At 38.0% G+C, this 15,083-nt stretch overlaps 1 protein-coding gene across 2 annotated transcripts in view; it reads left to right on the forward strand.

The window, feature by feature from the left end:
* Window positions 1–219: 219 nt before the first annotated feature.
* The window catches only part of smg (sterile alpha motif domain containing protein 4 smaug), a 30,239-nt gene continuing 15,375 nt past the window's right edge, over window positions 220–15,083 (forward strand). Inside the window, exons 1-5 of one of the 2 annotated variants that reach the window (XM_022087230.2) lie at window positions 220–297; window positions 8,886–9,121; window positions 9,767–9,989; window positions 11,600–11,841; window positions 12,706–12,812. In XM_022087230.2, the coding sequence (XP_021942922.1) occupies window positions 8,887–9,121; window positions 9,767–9,989; window positions 11,600–11,841; window positions 12,706–12,812 (807 nt within the window). In that variant the 5' untranslated portion in view covers window positions 220–297; window position 8,886. Of the gene's footprint in view, window positions 298–5,469; window positions 5,677–8,885; window positions 9,122–9,766; window positions 9,990–11,599; window positions 11,842–12,705; window positions 12,813–15,083 lie in introns of those variants that run through there. The other variant, XM_022087229.2, reaches the window with a different exon arrangement.

The raw sequence follows: 15,083 nt of genomic DNA on the forward strand, positions 1-15,083 counted from the left end.
AAAACAAATGAGCTTAAAAAAGTAAGAACAAAATAAGTTAGCTTAATTTCATAAAATTTTAGTTTCGATCTACATTAATGCATCAAACGAATGTATTAAGTAACGTTCTTGTATATGTGAAATGTTTCATTCGCCTTTAATCGACGAGAGCCAGAAAGAAAATACGATTGTAGAATGGTGTCTGATGTGACGTCACTTTGCACCTGTAGTAATCCGTGGTTTAGACACAATGTTAAGTGGTTTACATTATCAATGTGGGAATCTTGTGAAATATGCGTGAAGCGTCCATTTAATTTGGTAAATACGAATAGTTACGTGTAGAGTTTTAATTTTAGTTCGCATGTAATGTAAAAATGACGGACGTGACTTCTCAGTCCGTTCTCTTAATCATTGAAAGTAAGGGTTGTGGTCTGTCCGGTCAATCTTGGTTGGAGTGCGGAGTGCTTGCTGCTTCAACTTCAACGCCGAAGAGTTAATTTGAACCTTTTGCCAAGGAAATGTACATATTGAATTGACTTGTGGTAATCAGAAACTTCTATAAAACTGTTGTCAAAAATTTGCAATTCCATTATAATTGTAACTACGTTTTATGTGATATTTTAGGCAGGCCATTAATATTTCTCCATGTGAGCTATAAATGACACATGACAGTTAAGATAACGCCTCCCTATTTATGTTATCTGCAAGGTGACAGACAGGTTCTTGAAAGCATCGAAATTCACACATCAAGAACTTAGGTTGATATTAACATTTAAAAATAATGCATATGAAGATTTCCCAAGCACAAGGCGGCAATCATAATACCATCATGCATATTTTAAACTGAATGAAAATTTCTCTCTCTTGGCATTTGAAGAGAGGATATTGTGAAGTCAGAATTTAGTATTTAATGTAAAACAGTGATCATTTAACATTTAACAATTTTATCAAGTAATAGAATACAATTTATTTACAATCCATAAATCTTCATAAGCGTAAGTCAAGGATGTAGAACATAGCACAAATGCAGTACATGTTTCTAATACAGGTATTAATTACATAGTTATGACGGTAATTTACAGTCAAGTACAGTATTACTACAAAAATAATTGCGCAAGAAAGCATAACCACTACTGCTTAAATGTACTTATAATTGAAATAAATTCTTCTATGGAGTTACAGTGAGATAGGAGATACTCTTTTATTGCTAGCTTAAACTTATTTAATAGTGATTCTGACTTTCTGTTGTAGGGGGAGGATTATTTAACAGCTTAATTTCAGTAAACTCTTTTTTGATATTTACAGAGTTTAATGTTTGGCACATGAATATTATGTCTGTATCTTGTATTTGTATTGTGGATATCCTATTGTTTGAAAATTTTCTATGTTGTTCTCTACAAATGATAATAATGAGAGTAAGAACTTGCTGGCTAGTGGAACAGTATTAAATTTCTTAAACAATTCCCTGCATCAGGCTGTCCTTTTAGTGCCTGCCATTATTATAATATTTTCTTTTGAGTGTAAAATACTTTCTTGTCTGTTGTGTTTCCGTTGAAAATAATACTATATTAATTTATTGAATGGAAGAAAGCAATGTAAACTGATTTTAAAGTTTCTGCTTTCTCTTTTCAAATATAAATTTAAAGTTACAATTATTTTTGAAACTTAAGGTAACTTTTGGTATGACATGTAAAGTATATTTTACTTATTCGTGAAGCAGGCTGTTAGGAGCGTGAAATATTCTCAGAAATTAATTAAAGTTTTTGTAATGGAATGTAAGTATTTGACAAGAGAAAATATGATGATTGAAAATGATACAGATCAGTTCATTTGAAACCATCAGATTCTAAGAAAACTTGTAGTTGTGTGATTAATTATTTTATGATTTTTTCTGTCGTTTTACAGCATAAATGAGCGCTTGAACAAATTTTGGATTTTGTACTTTTCCCCACTGCAGAATCAGAGGTCACTGAACCCACTGAAATTGTCAAATATTGGGGTTTGCATATCAACAGAAGTTTAGTATACAGGTGTTTCTGACAATTAGTAGGAACCTATGAAGCATTAGAAATCTAAGCTGTCATAGCAGAGTAGCATCGGCATCCTAACATGAAAGCTTATAGAACTTATGGGGTTAAAATTGAAGGTCTTAAATAGGTAATTCCATCTCAAATCTACACAGGCTACAACCTGAGCCCTTGAATTGAATGATTTCTTATGAGATTGTAGTCTCAATGGAGATAGGTATGTATGCCAAATTTCAGTGTTTTACAGCAACTGGATTTTGAGAGTAGACATGCAATGTTATCAGAAAACTTGTTTTTTTTTGGCATACATTATAAAAATATACTGGTTCATCAGGTAAGATATCACTGATTTGTTTTACTTGGGAGGATTGTGGAAATGTATCCCTAAACTCAGTCTGGCAAGTTAAATAAGAATGAGATGCCAGATAGTGTTCGACACTGGATATTTACTGCACTTGTGAAAAAGATCCTTGCTCTTTGAAGCCATACAGTGTGATATGACAGTAACAGTGATAACTAACTAACTAGATGACTCACCAAATTAACCAAAGCCCTCCACCGGACCCTGTCCAGGGCCAACAAAATCCAGTCTTGTTCAACTCCTATCTCCCATAGATCCCACCTGAGATTATCCTCCCATCTATGTCTAGGTCTCCCCAGTGGTCTCTTCCCCTCAGGCTTCCAAACCAATACCCGGTGCACATCTCTTGTCCCATCCATGTGTGCTACATGCCCAGCCCATCTCATTCTTCTCGACTTTAATCACCCTGACAATATTGGGGGAGGAGTAGAGATTTTTAAGCTCGTCATTATGCAGTTTTCTCCACGCCCCATCGTCTTCCCTCTTAGGCCCAAATATCCTCCTCAACACCCTATTCTCAAACGCCTGCAATCTGTGTTCCTCCCTCTCAGAGAGGGACCATGTTTCGCACCCATACAAAACAACAGGCAAGATTATTGTTTTGTATACTTTAATTTTCAGGTTCTTAGAAATCAGATGGGAAGACAAAATATTTTGAACAGTAACAGTGTGTTTATTAAACCAGTCAAACTGTATTGAAATGCAATCAATAAATATTTGAATGTGGGTTGTGTGAATTTTCAGTCGGGCCGTGCAAACACTTCTTCATTTCAAACTGTCACCGTTGTCCCTAAAGTAAACCATGAAAAGATGAGGTGTTGCTTGACTGAATCTTACCATGCATGACTTAGGTGAAATTTTTCAAAAAGTCACAAAAGTACTATTCGCTCTGCATCTTCTTGGTCGTCAGAAAATCTGAGCTGATGCCACGTAATGATATTTTTCAAAGATGTAAAGTTTTTGTAGTAGATTTTCTTTAATCTCAGCACAAGGTTCTATGGCTGTCGCTATGCAGAAGGGAATGTCTTGGAACTGTTAAGTTTTGAAATATTCACATTTTGTCCACATAGTCCGAGTGTATTATTTCACTAGCAGAGAAATCTCAGTAATCAGATGATAATATATGATAATTGTGGGTGTGTGGTGTAGTCTGCACTACATCGAAGGTAGATTAAGTGTGCTGTCTTCTACTCCATTGAACTGATTGTACTTAAGATGGATTGATTTGAAATTTTCCTTTGACTACTAATAAAGATTTGTGGGTGCCAGTGTTTTATTATCCTGTGGTTTTTGGGAACTTTTATGTGCTACCAGGTGTCCGATACCATCACATGACCCCTCCCCATATGAGGGAGGCGGCTGCTTCTGTCACAGCATCAGTTTTATGCGAGCGTGGGTTTATGAAGTTTTATTATTTTTGTATTGAGATGCTGCTCCATCAGAAAAGTAATTTTTATTTTTAACATTTTATGTTAAATAGTAATTCAGCTCATCTGAATTGTATGTGTTATCGTGGGTAGAGCAGCGGAGATAACGGCATTCTCCTGTTTTTGAAGGAGCGTACAAGTGGACTATTGAGAGACGCTGCTCATTCCAGTTTAACCCCAGAGCGGCATTTGTATGAGCAAATTACTGATTCTTTTGTAGAGTCACAACTACTGTTCTATTTCTTTGGTAATATTTTTTTCGTGTATAAATACTTAACTGCCGATGAGTCACAAGATCTTGTTGAATGTGACTTAAAATAGTAATGATGCTAGGAATGAAGTATCAAGTTTTGTAGCAAAGATGTTGTGAAACGAATTAGTTTAACATTAGCATAACATAAACATGCATGCTAATTGAAATTTGTAACATTGAAAGCATACAATAACAGAAAATCTTGCAGCAGATTCTATTACAAATTATGAGCGTGTAAGTAGAGAACAGTAAGAGTTTAATTCTGTAATTTAACAGAAAAGGACTTCTTCCTGTTGACCCATAAGTCTGCTGACAGACTGTTCGAGATTCTCTGCAAGCTTGAACATTTGCTGCTTCGGGGTTGGAGGATTGCTATCAACTGCGAGGCCAATTATTCGGAGTGACAACACAGTGGATCGAAACAGCACGACCCTTGATACGCGTACTGCTTTTTAGAAACTCATACGTCCCGTGATGGATTTTGCATTCACCGTCAGGAGGTCTCCTGCCCAGAGTGATGTCCGGAAGCTGTGTGGTGCAAAATCCACGCGTCTAACGCACTATGCAATGTTAGTAGGCAATTTCATGAGGATCTGGAGATTATATTTTTCGCCGACCACATCAGGGCATTAATTAACTGAAAGTCTCGATTCAAAGTTAGGTGACGTTGGTAACTTCTTATGTTTGCAAATTGGAAGTTATTTGTGCCTACCAGGGGCTGTGTGAAGTCACCCACGGTTTCTTCCGATTTTCGGGAGGACTTTCACTATTTGGCTAGCCTGACGTCATGGAGGCCTTTACACATCCCTAGTTATGTAGTTTTAAGACAGTGTATTCTGGTGGCGTAACAAAAGAGCAGTGCCGGGCGTATGTGATCATGACTGTGAATTGTGCTCCTACAGTTTGGGGGGGGGGGGAATTTCTTGCCTAGGCGAAGACCCTTCCTCATGGAGTTCACTGACATGCCTCGGAGGAACTGAGGATAAACACGAAAAGCTGTAGCCAACATAGCCGCCATGGGATCGAGATTCGAACCCGGACATACCTAATAGAAGGCGGGAGTACTAACTACTAGAACCAACCAGCTCGAAAATTATTTGTAGAACGATTTCTTGTGACAGTTTAATGGAGTCGGTATATTTCTCTGTGCTGTTATCCACTCAACATCAACAAATTTACCGCCGTTGAGTACGTCATATCTAATGAAGAGCCAAGTCTGTGTGTTTCATACTAATATTTTTATTGCACACTACCGTATTGCCTGGAGACGAGCTATCCTGGCAGGCTTTTGTGGGTTTACTCAGTCCCTCCAGTCAAATGCCTGGATAGCCGCTTCCTTCTAAATCCTTACCAGTTCCCTAAACATCCCACATAGTCTTAGTTTCTGACAGCGTCGTTAAATGAGAGGCACACACACAAAAAAAAAAACGCTTCGACTCCCATTAACTTGCATTGATCGGCCGAGTATGATAAGTTGCCCGGTGACTTGTTTCCGTCATTGCCGACACTTGGGAGTTCTCCGTCCATTCGTTCTTTGGCCTTCGGCACGTAACAGTCGTCTTTGTACCGAGCCAGTTACCCAGTTGGAATGGTAAAGCAGAAGTGGAGGATTTATCAAAGCAAGCCTGGGTATGTGCAGTAGTATATAGTGTGCGTATAGTTCTGTGCTGTCAGTAATGTGTTCGTTATTTTACCGTCTTGCTCTGTTCGGATCTTAGAGCTTTGTTTCGCAAACGTGGTCATGCAAGAAACTGATGCTAAGTTACGTGTACATATGTTTAAATGGGACTTCATCGCTTATTCTGTTTTTTTCAATGCGAACGTGAATGCTTATGATCTTACTAGAGAAATTACTTACGTGGTTACTACGTTACATTATTACTGCTCTTACCAGCCCAACATTGGTATCCATTTTACGTGGTAATTAGATTTTGATCACCCAACTTGCAGTGTATAAATCGATTTTGAATTTAATAATTTTTAACCGTAATGGATCACATTAACATTTTCAGTATATGAGATTCCAGAGAATAGCATTCGAAGTAATAACATAGGTGAGAAACCGCTGTAAGTTTACTGGTGTAATCAGCCCCTACACAAATTGTTCTCTTTCATGACAATGAGGATCCACATCATAACACATGTAGGATTGCTAATCGGTAGATGGCGAACTGTTTGTATCTCATTTGTTGCGTAAAAACTAAGTTTATCCAGTAGTTTCTTTATTTTTCAGTAGGACACCAAGGAAATTGACAGTGGTAAAACGATGTTTTGGTGTGAGGTTACTGGAGGAATTGTGTTGGGATAGTCTTCAATAGCAGTAGATTGGGCTAATGAATTAACCATGAGTGTTAATAATCCCTAAATGACAACTTTTATTACGTGATGAAGGAGGTTGTGCAGTTCCATTTTATTTTGTTGGTGAGGTTTTTTCTCTTAAAAAAATAAATATCGTGCAAACATATCCACAAAGACTACTAGATGGTCAGGAAAGAATTTTTGTACACAAACTTCTCAGAAAATGGAAATCTGTTGAGTGTGATTTAGTGTGTTTGTTTCTGTGCTCATACGTTTTGAAGCCAGAAGCAGTGCGATGGCATTGGGAGTAATTATAGAGATATGGAATTCTCTGTATAATTTCCATTAGCTTGTTTGTTTCGTTGTTCACCTGTAGCCATTCTTGATGCACAGCAGCACTAAGCCAATACAAGCAACCCCCTTACAAAAACACATTCAAGTTAATGATAAGTGTTATGAATAACTTAGAAATGAAGGAAAAATTTTCTTATAACACTGTACAGAATTTCAAAAGCAGTATCGCTGTCATGCTTGTGTAAACTGTTTCGCATTGAAATGCGTGCTATCCCTGTACGAGAGAGTTGTTGCCCGTTGGTGTTGGCTGAGCGAACATCCCACAACTTTTGCAACGTCAGTGGTACGAAAGCACTGTCACGAACTGTTGTCATTAGATGGAAATATGTTTGGTTTGCTATTATCATTATCATCATGCACAGATTTCTTACAGGCACATGCTAACCAGCTGATGTCAGTTTATGTTGTATGTCTTCTTTAGTTATAAATACATTTCGTAGGAAGTACACTCTTATATTAAGTGTAGGTTTGGTTCTGAGAACTCTCACAAGTTTTGGTAATCATAATTAAACCATACGCACTTGTGTCATACCTCACAACCCAGGGTCATTAATTAACACCATGGTGCGTAGTCCTTCTTCACATCACACTGATGGTGGAGGCAGTATGACCTCTGAAACGTTGGTTAACATCGACCAGACTACACAGCGCAATAACCCAGAAGACAGAAATCTTCATACTCATCGCCCTGATGGTGGAGGCAGTATGACCTCTGAAACGTTGGTTAACATCGACCAGACTACACAGCGCAATAACCCAGAAGACAGAAATCTTCATACTCTGATGACGGAGGCAGTATGACCTCTGAAACGTTGGTAAACATCGACCAGACTACACAGCGCAACAACCCAGAAGACGGAAATCTTCATACTCTGATGACGGAGGCAGTATGACCTCTGAAACGTTGGTAAACATCGACCAGACTACACAGCGCAACAACCCAGAAGACAGAAATCTTCATACTCTGATGACGGAGGCAGTATGACCTCTGAAACGTTGGTTAACATCGACCAGACTACACGGCGCAACAACCCAGAAGACAGAAATCTTCATACTCTGACGACGGAGGCAGTATGACCTCTGAAACGTTGGTTAACATCGACCAGACTACACAGCGCAACAACCCAGAAGACAGAAATCTTCATACTCTGATGACGGAGGCAGTATGACCTCTGAAACGTTGGTTAACATCGACCAGACTACACGGCGCAAGAACCCAGAAGACGGAAATCTTCATACCCACCGCTGTGAAAACCTCAAATCTTATACAGAATCATAAATGTCAGTCAGAGAAAGCGCAAGCATGCTCTCAGGCCGTACCAGTCATGAAAATGAATTCAAGAAATGTTTTCTTAATGTGAAACGTAAAAGATATTGAATGCCAGACAACAGATCATTTGTTTGTTTTACCCTACTTCTCCCAAATGACATGCCATAAAAAACCATAAAAGTACATTTTTCCTCTTTGAGCAACAATCCAGAGTAATTTTTAGATCATCTTGAATTTAAAAATCTGACACTGGTGTCCAGAAAGCTGATGCAGTGGCTTGTTTTTCCTAAGTGGCACAGTTTGTATACACAAAAAAATGTTGGTGGAGAGATAACCCTGCAAAAATGATCAACTTTTCCATTTCCACTGTTAGACACAGGTGTCAAGGGAGCATAGTGCATCATAAGATATTAAATACAATTTCTTACATTACGAAGATTGTCATTTGAAATGACTAAAGGTTTCTTTGTGGTGCTTGGCAGGAAAACAGAAATCGGAACTATTTTCTGTTGAATTTTAACAAGCATTGCTGGTGCTATTGTACGTGGAAGCCTCATTCTCAGTGTCACGGTTTTCATGCTAAAATTCATTCAAAATTATTTAATTCTAAACTCCTTTACTAGAACCTGAGCTTCAAGAATTATTTGATGGCAGAATTATCTTCCAGATTTATAATTTTGATTTACTTTTTATGCTGGTATTTGAAACATTTGGTTTTAACTTAGAAATGTTTAATTCCTGAAAAATTCTACTTTCATTCACTTATCATAATTGTATCTCTTTGCATGAAACAAGTTCTTCGGACGCTGGCAACTATTATGCTGTAGCTGTACCAGGGTTCGGATAGAAATCTGTTAGTTGTCGGTGCCTCGTATTACATGATTTTCTGTACAACTTTGTAATCATTGAATTTCAGTATGGGCAGAGGGAAGAGGGCATGCTATAGCTCTTTCTGCGAAATGTTCCGAGAGCAAGTGAACACCATCTCTTCCTGGTTCGATCAATGGAATGAGTGTGAGAGGACTGTGGCTCTTTACTCACTCATAAAACGCGTCACTCATGTCAATGCCCGCTTCCTGTCACTTGTCTTGGACCAGACACTTGGCGACTCTCACGAACTGCAGCTTCACGAGCAACAGGCAAATAATCCAGGTACACCACTACTCAAAACAAAACATTACTGTGTCAGTTGTCGCTCTAGCATGATAATGATAGTATATTTACTAAAACTTTGTTGGTAAGTTGCTTTCATGTCAGTTCATTCGTAAGTATGAAAATATATATAAGTATAGCTCCTCTCTTCCTTGACCTCGGCACTAGATGGGGGTGAGTGGTCAGCATCACGCCCCGGCCGGCTTTACCCCCGGGAAAGGACCCCGGTACCCATTGTAGAGGAGGCTGGGTGGGCCCCAGAGCCGGTCTGGACGCAGAGGCTAGAGGAAAAATCCTCTGCCCCCGTCGGGGATCGAACCCCGGTCGTCCAGCCCGTAGCTAGTCACTATACTGACTGAGCTATCCCGGCTCTAACATTGTAATGTAGTTAAAGGAATATAAATGTAGCCAGCCACAGCAGTCGGCAGATTTGTTGGGCTCTCGGACCATATAGGGAGAGGATCCTACTTCTTTTCTGTTGAAAGTTCCTCCTACTGCATTAGAAATCGCATCATCAAGACTGTACTTTCCATCCAAGGAAGAAAATGATTAAGGACTATTACTTTCTTGACATGTGACAGATATGTTTGTGCAGTAAATTTTAAATGAAATGTGTGTTTGTTTTAGGATGATATTCTGTTGCAGGGTTTGTAAGCAGTTTGCCAGCCGAGAGTGATGCAGCAATAGCCCAACTTCTGCTGCATGTTCCACTTCTGCGCCCAGGGAACAATGAAACCAAAGCTCGTTATGTGACTATAATACATAAAGTTCTGAGCCACACTGTTGAGACCGGTGCTCATATCGACAAGGCTCGACAGCTGCTCTCGTACAGCCTCATCCACCCAGCTTTTAATGGGGAAGACAGGAGGTATGTAGAACCTAGACACTCTGTACATGGCATACATTGTATGATAATTGCAACTATAAATTCCATTATTTATTTTCATTGCTTTAAAATTTGCTACATTTGTATGTCATTCCAAAGGAGAAGCTAGAAATATTTTGAAAAAAGGTATTTGTTATATTTTAAAAATATATTAAAATTGGCCGTCAATCACAATATAAGGTAGTTAAAAGATTAAAATATCATTTTACGTTCCTTATCGAGTACTCGATTTACATGTGGAACATTTACGACATGTTTCGGCTATATATAGCCGTCATCAGATGTTATATTATAAACTTTTTAACTGAATTACTGATTTTTACTGATATTTAATGATTTTTAGTTTTCATTTTTCTTATCATGTTCTCGTCCTTCATATTGTATCTTCATCCGTTGTTGTGTCGTATGTCACTTATATGATTGTATTTCGTAGTGATGCCAATGATATTTTAATCTTTTAATTATCTTATATTGTGATTGACGGCCAATTTTAATATATTTTTAATATTTAATAAATCACAATATGACGCACTTACAATATCGTATTTGTTATAATCTTCTGAATCCTGTGGACATTTTGCTATGTAAATGAATACCGACTGGGTCATTGAAACCCTTGCATGCTTGGTCAAAAGTGTGCTTTATGGTATTTGTGACTACTAGAAGACTTGATATATGTTTTTGGAAGGTGTTCGTGATTCTGCAGGGCATTACTAAACAAGAAGATGACTTCCAGAGAACTACCTATATCTCGACTGCTCTGCTACTTATGTATTTATCACCCGCCCTGCAGATTGTGAACAGTAACTGATAGATTTATGTGAAATTCATTTTTATTATCATCTAGAAATATCAGCATGACATCTGGGAAAACTTGAGATCAGTTTTTTAAGTGAATGTCATGTGGTGTTGGATCATTAGCCCTCATGATTTCTGTAGTTGGCAATGTACTATTTTCAGCTTAATTCTAAATACAGCTTAAAATTACGGTGTAATTTTTTTAATGTAGGATCATTTTAAATAATGAACCCCATTTAAGGTCTATTTATTTATTTATTTAACAGATGACTTTATTTTGTTCTTTTAATACATTTTTAGGGATGTCAGATCAAACCTAAGAGAGAACTAGAAAGGACTGAATATTATGCAAGTTTTGTAAAGGTATCTTCTTAAAAAGAAAGAAGTAACATGGTCACTGGCAAAATAGTATGATATATTATGAATTGTAACTTCCTGATCTTGTGGAATGTGCGTGTGGTGTTTTTTATGTTATGGAACAGTTGACTCATTGCTCACTCACCTGACATTAATTTAAGAGGTCTTTATGTACATTCTAGATTTGTGGTTTACTTCCAGGCAAATGCCATGAAAGGCCACTTTCTCTCCACTTTGCTGTCTGTGGTCATCCTCTTGTTTCATTTACTATTGAATAACCCTTGCATGTGATACATTGTCAGTTGTACTTACGCTGTGAGTGTCATTGAAACAACCAAACTCCACATCGGCCTCTAGTTCCGTTAATGCTTGTTGTCATTTTACTTGGGCATGTGCTTTGCCTTGTGTCGGGTATTCTTGAGAAACCATAATTTCAGGTCTTTGACATACTGGTTGAGGCTCCTAGAAGCCCGGATCACAAATGGAACCACTCGAATGATGCCACCGACAGTGTGTGACTCGCCTCAGCACCAACAAACCACTATCATGTGGGGGCAGCAACAGCAGCGGAGTAGAGGAAGTGGTGGAAATGATGTGACTCTTATTAATGGGCACTGTATCGTGCACAGCTGCAACTCGGCACCGTCCATTGCGTCTCTCAATAAGTCAGGTTTCACAGGTGCGGTAAACTCATTATGGATTGAGATCTTGACCCGTTGTGGATAAAAGGTTTAAAACTGTTACTTACGTCTTTTTGTTGGGCGTCACTGGCTACTACTTGTCCTCTGCAGTTCATATTAGTATAATACAAGCTGTGTGGCTACAGTGGTGGACACAAGGAATACATACTGAATTTTGATGGAGAAATCTCTTGTAAAACATTTACTTGAAATACCAAGGAGATTAGAGAATAACATTATGATGGATTGACTAGTTATTGTAACTAATGTGCGCTTCCTTTAGGCACGTGTTGCAGTAGCATATCACTAAATCGTTAAACCCCAGTCCTGTAGTGTGGGGATTTAGAACAGCTGTTTTCGTACGATAACGATTGAGACAGGTTTATAGGATGGGGTAGTACATGTAACTGGTTGAGGTCATATCATGGGTCTGGTATTAGTAATGCTGAATTTTAATGTTCTGCTACAGCAATATTTGTTTATGTCTACTGTTGCCAGTACTTTAATATAGTAAACTCTCATCAGACATTGTGGTCATGGTCCCTGAGAACAGTACGTAAGGTAGATCTACATTCGATAGATCTTCTCAGCTCGTTAACTTTATCGACTATAGAGATTGTGTGGTTGTACTGCAACTGCATTTTTAAGCATCATTTACCTAAGTCAGTTGCTTCTGTTGCTCACATGGAGTAATTCTAGACTTGTGCCTGGATTGTAATTGGTAGCACTCGTGCAGATTTAAGCTGTTCTTGACCAGTAGTTGAGGAATGAGAAAAGCATCAAAATGTATATTACAACAATTATGTTAATGTCACTAGAGAGCATGTATGTTGTCTTGTGTTAGCCAAACTCTTTTCTTCCAGATGCCATTGGTAACTACTCCAGTAGTACTCATCCTCGTGTGCGTAGAAGCAATAGTCTCACACCTCCAGTCAGTATTACGCAAACTTCAGACTTCTGGAGCTCACAGGTATGTTCGAGTTCTCCATGGATATTTATCTCCTTGATTTAAATAAACTAATTTGCGTTATCAAGTGCATTCATTTCTCACTTGAATGATAAAGAAGGATATGGAGCAGTTATGGCCTATTTTAAGGTGCTCTCAAAATTTTCCGTGAAAGTCATAGTAAAACTGTGAAAACCCCCAGTTGGTGTAACTAGTCTTGGGCTGAGAATCCAAATTCAGATCTCCTGAATACGAAGTAGCAGCACTAAGAACAACGTTGCTTAACTTGATGGTTGGATATTGTTTAGTATTGGGGAAGTTAGACTTGCATAAACATTTTGTTGTCAGTCCCTTCTACGATGCATTGCTTCTCTGCGTAACAAAAATGAAGCAGTTAAAATTTTCTAAGTCTGAAACTGGAGGTGATGTAAGTTTACACCATATATCGTTATACCAGTTCTTCACTATATCCTTGTATTTGTCCAAATGAGCTTTAGAGCTTTATTTATTATTTAGTGTTCTGTCTGACGACAGGTCCATATGAACAGGATCCTTCAATCCTTTTCTCGGACTGGGACCTGTTCATATACGTTCTTGGCAGATGATCCAGAAGTGGTTTGCCATTGCCTTCTTCTGTGTGTGAATGGAGTAATTGTTGGGATGCCACGGAGGAAAACTCCGTGTTGCCTAGACCACGGCCTTGCCCGACACAAGTTATAAATTCGGGCACCGCCGGGAATCGAACCCGAGACCCCAGGATTACAAGGCCAGCGTTCTAACCGCTAGACCACCGTGGCTATCTCTTTAGAAGTTCCTTACATTAATTACAATTATTTATACCAGATGTCTGTTAAACAACGTCTTCGTTATCTTTGTCTCATTTTAAGGAAAGCATTAATTAATGTTGCGGACTTTCTCAAGGTATGTGACTGGGTTCACTGTAAAAATGAAGGTGAAGAAAATACTTCAGTTGGACATCTATAGTCACTGCTAACAAAGTTGAATGGATAGAAGATTAGCATTGACGGAAAGATCGCGCGCTCAAGTTCGAATCCTATGTTGGAATGTTTTAATGCACATGTATTCACACAAATACTCATTTAAACTATGCAGCTGTGTGTTACTCAGTTATAAGTTTTAAGATATCCCTTGAAACTCATACCAAGAGCAATTAGACATGGGTACCGAACTGTAGATTGTGATATTTGAAAGAGAAGGTGAAATCGTCGTTTGACTGTAAAGCGTGCGTAGTCCGGTAACTTTGTTATTGAGCAAAAAGTGACTATCATTATTATCTCTTGCATTGTGACTATTATTTGTGCTGCTCTGGCAAAGCTGAAAGTACAAGGGAAGTACGTATTTGTTTTATTTTTCCGTGATTTTATGTTTGTTGTAATTCTGATTTAAATGTTCTGTGTTTGAATCTGACTGTAGACAAACAGTTTTATTTGCAAAAAAGTACTTCAAAACCATTTCTGTTTCATAAAATATACTGGTTACATATACAAAATATGGCTTCATATTGTAGCCCTTGAAAGGTTTATTTTCAAGACCTGGCATTTTTAATGTGTCAAAAATTCCTGAACGTCAATCATGGATTGCATCAGTCTTGGCATTCACTCAGAGATCAAACATAACGATGAGATGAATGAAGTTTGTGGTTGAAGGTCAGGGATTATGAAAATCTTATTAAAGATACCATGTTTTAAAACAGCCCTTTGAAGGGCTAACATACTAACCCATATTTTGTATATGTAACAGATAAACTTTATGAAGCAAAAACACTCCCTAAGTATGTGTTTTTCCAAATACTGCTATTTGTGTATTTGTGTATGGAACCTTAAATCAAAATGCCAATGAACAACGAATCAAGCAAAAATTAAAGAACTGTCTCCTTCCCTCACACTTCTAGCCATGCCAATGCAGCACACGTAATATAGTGATACTGTGGGTAGTAATGCTCAGTAAAGAAAACTATTCTCTTTCAAATATCATAATCTGCAAATTGTGCGAGTCCATTTCCAGTTGCTCTTGGTATGAGTTTTACATGGAAGTTTCGAAGCATGCAGGTACATATTAATGAGTATTTGTGTGACTCATTAAGGAAAAATACGGACATCTGGTCTTGAACTTATAGACATGATTTCTGCATCAACACTAGTCCCCTGCTCTATTAACTTCTTCTGAAAGAATAAGGACAACACAGTGAAATATACCTTTCATCTCCAATTTGCCACTGGACTTTATTGAACAACTCTGAAAATTCATTAACAACAATTTTGTATGTAAGATTTG

This window comes from Zootermopsis nevadensis, unplaced genomic scaffold, assembly GCF_977971745.1.
Source record: "Zootermopsis nevadensis isolate Lab colony 2312 unplaced genomic scaffold, Znev_1.0 Znev_ptg000022l, whole genome shotgun sequence".
NCBI classification, from domain to species: domain Eukaryota; kingdom Metazoa; phylum Arthropoda; class Insecta; order Blattodea; family Termopsidae; genus Zootermopsis; species Zootermopsis nevadensis.